This window comes from Danio rerio, chromosome 15 (assembly GCF_049306965.1).
Source record: "Danio rerio strain Tuebingen ecotype United States chromosome 15, GRCz12tu, whole genome shotgun sequence".
NCBI classification, from domain to species: Eukaryota; Metazoa; Chordata; class Actinopteri; order Cypriniformes; family Danionidae; genus Danio; species Danio rerio.
In genome coordinates, this window is record NC_133190.1 from 42,984,650 (window position 1) to 42,991,797 (window position 7,148).

General features: G+C 54.6%; 1 protein-coding gene across 8 annotated transcripts in view; it reads right to left on the reverse strand.

Moving 5' to 3' along the window:
* Positions 1-7,148, reverse strand: part of kcnj13 (potassium inwardly rectifying channel subfamily J member 13) — a 54,516-nt gene that overhangs the window by 46,410 nt on the left and 958 nt on the right. For 6 of the 8 annotated variants that reach the window (XR_012390518.1, XR_012390519.1, XM_009291899.5 and 3 more), the window contains exons 1-2: positions 2,688-2,812; positions 682-808 (exon numbers count right to left, since the gene is read on the reverse strand). Coding sequence is in view for 1 of the 8 variants with exons in the window: in XM_073923059.1 (XP_073779160.1) it covers positions 2,933-6,526 (3,594 nt within the window). In the remaining 7 variants the exon portion in view is untranslated. Of the gene's footprint in view, positions 1-681; positions 809-2,687; positions 6,905-7,148 lie in introns of those variants that run through there. The other 2 variants (XM_073923059.1, XR_012390520.1) reach the window with 2 other exon arrangements.

The window sequence follows — 7,148 nt, forward strand, 5'->3', positions numbered from 1 at the left end:
TTTCTTTTTACCTCATTCTTGCTATCCACCCTATTTTCTAAGAAAATCAAAGGTTTATAGATTTTCTAGCTCAAGTCTCTATAATTCACACAATTCAACTGCATCTCTTATTGTTTTCGCCTCTTGTCAGTGGCCACGCATGCTTAAGTGTTAGAAGAGGGAGAAAGGGCTGCTGTATAAATCCAGATCTGGTTTCTCAGACTTCTTTTTTTCTGTATAAAACTTTAAAGAGCGTGTTGCATTATTCACCACTTCAACCACAGGACACACACGTACATACTGAACCGAGAGTCTGCGTCCTCTGCCTTTGTGTGTGTGTGTTTTGGTTCACTGAATGTTATAGGTGATATTTGACTTTTATAGTTGTAATGGGAGAGTGTGTGGTGATTTAACAGCGCTTGGGGGAGTACTTGGCTAAGCTTGGTCAGTCTGCTGGATGTCATTATGAACTTCTGGCAAGTACTTATAATGTTGGATCATATATTACAGCAAAAGATGGTCTTACGGCATATGCTCACAGACCAGCACAAATAAGCAATTTATTCTGTTACTAATAGTTAAGCAGTAAATCCAGGTCGAACTTTACATTCCAGTGTCACGTAATACAAAAAAATACAATATACATTACAGGAGGATTCTAGGATACGCTGTTTATTACGGTAATAAACATATATTACTTACTTGTGAGGTGAAAGGGTAAGTAAATTCGAGAAGGGGGAAGGAGGATTCGACTGGGAAATGTCTGGCTTCTATTTGAGCGCCACTGTTGGATTAGCAAACACCAAGATCCAGCTGTACTCCCACATCACTGTGTTAAAACACACACAAACACACACACACATTGGAAAAAGACTTCTGCTCACCCAAATTTAGAAGTTTAATATGTCAAACTTTAAATTTTAAACGCCAAGCCATATTCACACTTCAACACTCAGCAAATGACAAACAGTATTGTGCAGATACTTCTGACTTTATATTTTCGTAGATTTTGAGTGTGCACATTTTCTAAAATTGTTTATTTTTCATTTTGTTTACTCATCTTATTGTTAAATTATCTTTTAATTGCCTTTTCAACCCAGATACTTATTAAAAGGACGCTGAATTGCACAACTGTGAGCGATCTTTGTGTCTTTTTAGTGCGTCTGGTATGGACTGAGGAGCAGAGTGGCATATATTTTTTTTAGACGTGACCTTCTGTCTCACTCCCTCTCTCCCATTTTTAATGTGGTAGAATAATTGAATTATTGAACGCCCCCTGTCTCATTCTCAGCTATTTATAGACATATGCTGAAGGCAGAATTTTGTATCCGACTACTTTTACTAATGGTGATCTAACATGTAGTGTCACAATTGTGCCAGTACTTTGTGTTTTAAATCAGTGGGATCTGTTTTATATGAATGATTGGTTTCACAGTGATTAAAATGTGCAGGTATGTACTGCATTTTTTTACACTGATATGCCAGCAGCACTTTTTTAACACTGCTTCACACTGAAGAAAAAAAACGGTGGCAGTGGGTTTCATCAGATATCGAGGACAGAACTAATGTGGCAAATGTGAAAAACGTATTTAAGAAAAGCTTGATCTTGTGCTTGTCCTTAAAGGTCCTCGATATTAGTTTGCATTTTGCATTAATGTGAAATCCTTGCTATACAGTATAGTAATAACAAACTGTATGTGCACAGATGAACAACGTGATGGAATTCTATGTGGGCGTCGTATGGTTTGCTGGTTGTCATGCTTCCTGTTGGAGCCGTTGCTGTGGCAGCAGAGCTTTCCCATGCGATTTGGCAGGCATCTCTGAGCCTGACCGATCGATTGGTGGAAAAGTGTCAGCCTGCAGGCTTTTACTGATGATGTCATCATTATTGATCTGTCCGTGGGCTGAAATGAAACTAAATAGAAAGCTTCTTTTCTTCTTATGCAAGTGAATGCACAGTGACTGCAGGGAGTGCTAAGCAATGCGGCACAATAAGGTTTAATAAGAGAAATGGTTTTAATCAGCTGTTGATACTTTGTGTGTGCTTATTTTTCTGCACTTCTCTAGATTTTTTAGGCAATGGGTTTAGCTAAATGTTTGTTTATTCTATTAGTTATTCATGAGGACATTTCTTTTAGACTTAAAAAAAAAATAAATTAATGCCTTTTTGCCTGGAAAATATGGCAATTGAATTGAATAACAAATGTTTTTTGGTGACCGAAAATTACTGTTGTTCCACCAAAAATGAATAGATATTAATATTGATTTCCTTTAAGTGAAAGTTTAATACTGATGTTGTGATTTAATTAGGTACTCTTTTATTAATTAATTAATTACAAATGCTCTAAATTATGTTTTTGTTTAAAATATGAAATGTCTTCAGTGGTTTTCAGAACTAAACCAAAATTACACTTTACTCAAACACATAATTGTGAATAATAAATCCCGAGGAACTGAGAATTGTCAAGTAATTGTCACGTTAGGCGTGATCAAAACAAAAGCAAAACAGGAACAAAAAGATAGCGGATTCAAGTGCAGATTTATTTACAGTGCAAAAAACATAAAACAAGGCGTTCAAAGTACAAATAAACCACAAAATCAGAAACCAAAACAGAGACAAGGCTCAGGAAACAAAACTCGAAAAACTAGACTAAGCAAAAATACAAAAACACGATCAAGAACAAAACAACTAAGAATATCAGACTTACTGCACGACTGGGATCAAGACAGACAAGGTAGACAACGACGCGATGACAAACATAGGTGGAATGGTAGAATATATAGTCCAGATAATCAACGGTAACACAAAACAGATGAGATGACGGGTCAGTGTAAGTGTTCCGGTGTATGCGCGTGGGATGTATGAGAATGTAGTTTTTTCCCTGGGGCACTGTAGCGCCTACAAGTCCTAGAGCGCTACAGCGCCCTCAGGTGGTCACAGACGGATGTGACATTACCCCCCCTCTAAAGAGCGGCTTCCAGACGCTCCCAGACTGGTTCCAAGAGGGGGGGCGGAGCGGAGCAGGAACAAAGGGAGGGATGGGAGGGCCAGATCAGGGTCAGGCAGTGGGTCAGGCACCCCAGCAGGAAGCCAGGGTGGGGCCGGTGAATCTGTCCCAAGTAGTGGGAAGGACCACCAGGGAGGGTCGGGAGGGATGACCCATGGATGATCCTGCAGGAGACACAAGGCAGGGGGTTTTAGGAGAGCCGGCTGGAGAGGCAACTGGACTGGAGCAGGCGGAACTGGAGGCAGCTGGGCAGGAGCCGGCGGGACTGGAGGCAGCTGGGCAGGAACCGGCGAGGCTGGAGGCAGCTGGGCAGGAGCCGGCGGGACTGGAAGCAGCTGGGCAGGAGCCGGCGGGACTGGAGGCAGCTGGACTGGAGCCGGCGGAACTGGAGGCAGCTGGACTGGAGCCGGCGGGACAGGAGGCAGCTGGACTGGAGCCGGCGGGACAGGAGGCAGCTGGACTGGAGCCGGCGGGACAGGAGGCAGCTGGACTGGAGCCGGCGGGACAGGAGGCAGCTGGACTGGAGCCGGCGGGACAGGAGGCAGCTGGACTGGAGCCGGCGGGACAGGAGGCAGCTGGACTGGAGCCGGCGGGACAGGAGGCAGCTGGACTGGAGCCGGCGGGACAGGAGGCAGCTGGACTGGAGCCGGCGGGACAGGAGGCAGCTGGACTGGAGCCGGCGGGACTGGAGGCAGCTGGACTGGAGCCGGCAGGGCATGGAGCCGGACTGGGACCGGCAAGGCAAGACGTCTGGGAGGTGCCGGCAGGGCAAGACGTCTGGATGGCGTTGGTAATGCCAGGAGCCGGGCTGGGACCGGCAGGGCGAGGAGCCGGGTTGGGACCGGCAGGGCAAGACGTCTGGGTGGTGCCGGCAGGGCGAGGAGCCTGGGTGGCGCCGGCAGGGCGAGGAGCTTGAGTGGCGCCGGTAAAGCCAGGAGCCGGACTGGAACCGGCATTGAACTGCGCTCTGGGGCTGGAGCCGACAGGGCGAGGAGCCTGGGTGGCGCCGGCAGGGCGAGGAGCCTGGGTGGCGCCGGCAGGGCGAGGAGCCTGGGTGGCGCCGGCAGGGCGAGGAGCCTGGGTGGCGCCGGCAGGGCGAGGAGCCTGGGTGGCGCCGGCAGGGCGAGGAGCCTGGGTGGCGCCGGCAGGGCGAGGAGCCTGGGTGGCGCCGGCAGGCCGAGGAGCCTGGGTGGCGCCGGCAGGCCGAGGAGCCTGGGTGGCGCCGGCAGGCCGAGGAGCCTGGGTGGCGCCGGCAGGCCGAGGAGCCTGGGTGGCGCCGGCAGGCCGAGGAGCCTGGGTGGCGCCGGCAGGCCGAGGAGCCTGGGTGGCGCCGGCAGGCCGAGGAGCCTGGGTGGCGCCGGCAGGCCGAGGAGCCTGGGTGGCGCCGGCAGGCCGAGGAGCCTGGGTGGCGCCGGCAGGCCGAGGAGCCTGGGTGGCGCCGGCAGGCCGAGGAGCCTGGGTGGCGCCGGCAGGCCGAGGAGCCTGGGTGGCGCCGGCAGGCCGAGGAGCCTGGGTGGCGCCGGCAGGGCGAGGAGCCTGGGTGGCGCCGGCAGGGCGAGGAGCCTGGGTGGCGCCGGCAGGGCGAGGAGCCTGGGTGGCGCCGGCAGGGCGAGGAGCTTGGGTGGCGCCGGTAAGGCCAGAAGCCAGACTGGAACTGGCATTGGACTGCGCTCTGGGGCTGGAGCCGACACTGGCGGGCGCTCTGGGGCTGGAGCCGACACTGGCGGGCGCTCTGGGGCTGGAGCCGACACTGGCGGGCGCTCTGGGGCTGGAGCCGACACTGGCGGGCGCTCTGGGGCTGGAGCCGACACTGGCGGGCGCTCTGGGGCTGGAGCCGACACTGGCGGGCGCTCTGGGGCTGGAGCCGACACTGGCGGGCGCTCTGGGGCTGGAGCCGACACTGGCGGGCGCTCTGGGGCTGGAGCCGACACTGGCGGGCGCTCTGGGGCTGGAGCCGACACTGGCGGGCGCTCTGGGGCTGGAGCCGACACTGGCGGGCGCTCTGGGGCTGGAGCCGACACTGGCGGGCGCTCTGGGGCTGGAGCCGACACTGGCGGGCGCTCTGGGGCTGGAGCCGACACTGGCGGGCGCTCTGGGGCTGGAGCCGACACTGGCGGGCGCTCTGGGGCTGGAGCCGACACTGGCGGGCGCTCTGGGGCTGGAGCCGACACTGGCGGGCGCTCTGGGGCTGGAGCCGACACTGGCGGGCGCTCTGGGGCTGGAGCCGACACTGGCGGGCGCTCTGGGGCTGGAGCCGACACTGGCGGGCGCTCTGGGGCTGGAGCCGACACTGGCGGGCGCTCTGGGGCTGGAGCCGACACTGGCGGGCGCTCTGGGGCTGGAGCCGACACTGGCGGGCGCTCTGGGGCTGGAGCCGACACTGGCGGGCGCTCTGGGGCTGGAGCCGACACTGGCGGGCGCTCTGGGGCTGGAGCCGACACTGGCGGGCGCTCTGGGGCTGGAGCCGACACTGGCGGGCGCTCTGGGGCTGGAGCCGACACTGGCGGGCGCTCTGGGGCTGGAGCCGACACTGGCGGGCGCTCTGGGGCTGGAGCCGACACTGGCGGGCGCTCTGGGGCTGGAGCCGACACTGGCGGGCGCTCTGGGGCTGGAGCCGACACTGGCGGGCGCTCTGGGGCTGGAGCCGACACTGGCGGGCGCTCTGGGGCTGGAGCCGACACTGGCGGGCGCTCTGGGGCTGGAGCCGACACTGGCGGGCGCTCTGGGGCTGGAGCCGACACTGGCGGGCGCTCTGGGGCTGGAGCCGACACTGGCGGGCGCTCTGGGGCTGGAGCCGACACTGGCGGGCGCTCTGGGGCTGGAGCCGACACTGGCGGGCGCTCTGGGGCTGGAGCCGACACTGGCGGGCGCTCTGGGGCTGGAGCCGACACTGGCGGGCGCTCTGGGGCTGGAGCCGACACTGGCGGGCGCTCTGGGGCTGGAGCCGACACTGGCGGGCGCTCTGGGACATGGGCAGTCCTCTTCCTGTGCCTCCTTCGTCTGGTGGTTTGAGAAGGGAGAGTGTTGTGATCAGGAGAGGGATCTTGCTCTGGAGCTGGAGCCGACACTGGCGGGCATTCTGGGGCTGGAGCCGACACTGGCGTTCCACACAGTTCTAGCAGGCTCTCCAGAGGCTCCGAAAAGGGTGGTCTCCGAACAGCCCGACGCGGATAAGCCCGCAACTCCAGTCCAGCCTCTCTCCTCCTTCCCTTAGACAAATCAGCTGGCCCCGAAAATATCCCTCTCTGTTGCCCTTCACTCAGGCCTCCCTCCTGAGGGTTCTCCTCTTTCAGGGCAACAGAGAGAGGGGAGCCAGAGATCAATAAGGCTGCCTCAATGAACCGATACAGGTTCCAGTCCTCCTCATACGGTGGCATTTGGGAACGGACTGGATCCAAAAGTCCTCCCCGGAAAAACATCATAAGCAATAAGTCACTATGAGAGCTCTTCGGGGCTAGCTCCAAAAACTCCTTGATATATCGCTCAATTGAGCGATTACCTTGTTTTATACGCACTATAAGGCTATCTGCTGAATCCATTTGTGATCGCGTCGTTCTGTCACGTTAGGCGTGATCAAAACAAAAGCAAAACAGGAACAAAAAGATAGCGGATTCAAGTGCAGATTTATTTACAGTGCAAAAAACATAAAACAAGGCGTTCAAAGTACAAATAAACCACAAAATCAGAAACCAAAACAGAGACAAGGCTCAGGAAACAAAACTCGAAAAACTAGACTAAGCAAAAATACAAAAACACGATCAAGAACAAAACAACTAAGAATATCAGACTTACTGCACGACTGGGATCAAGACAGACAAGGTAGACAACGACGCGATGACAAACATAGGTGGAATGGTAGAATATATAGTCCAGATAATCAACGGTAACACAAAACAGATGAGATGACGGGTCAGTGTAAGTGTTCCGGTGTATGCGCGTGGGATGTATGAGAATGTAGTTTTTTCCCTGGGGCACTGTAGCGCCTACAAGTCCTAGAGCGCTACAGCGCCCTCAGGTGGTCACAGACGGATGTGACAGTAATCTCTTATTTGTTTTCATATGATGTAGGTATTTGAATTTTAGATAATATAATAATTACCTAACTTGATTTTAAAGTCCTGCAAATTGCAAGTCGAATTTTGAAGTTTACACAAAAATCCT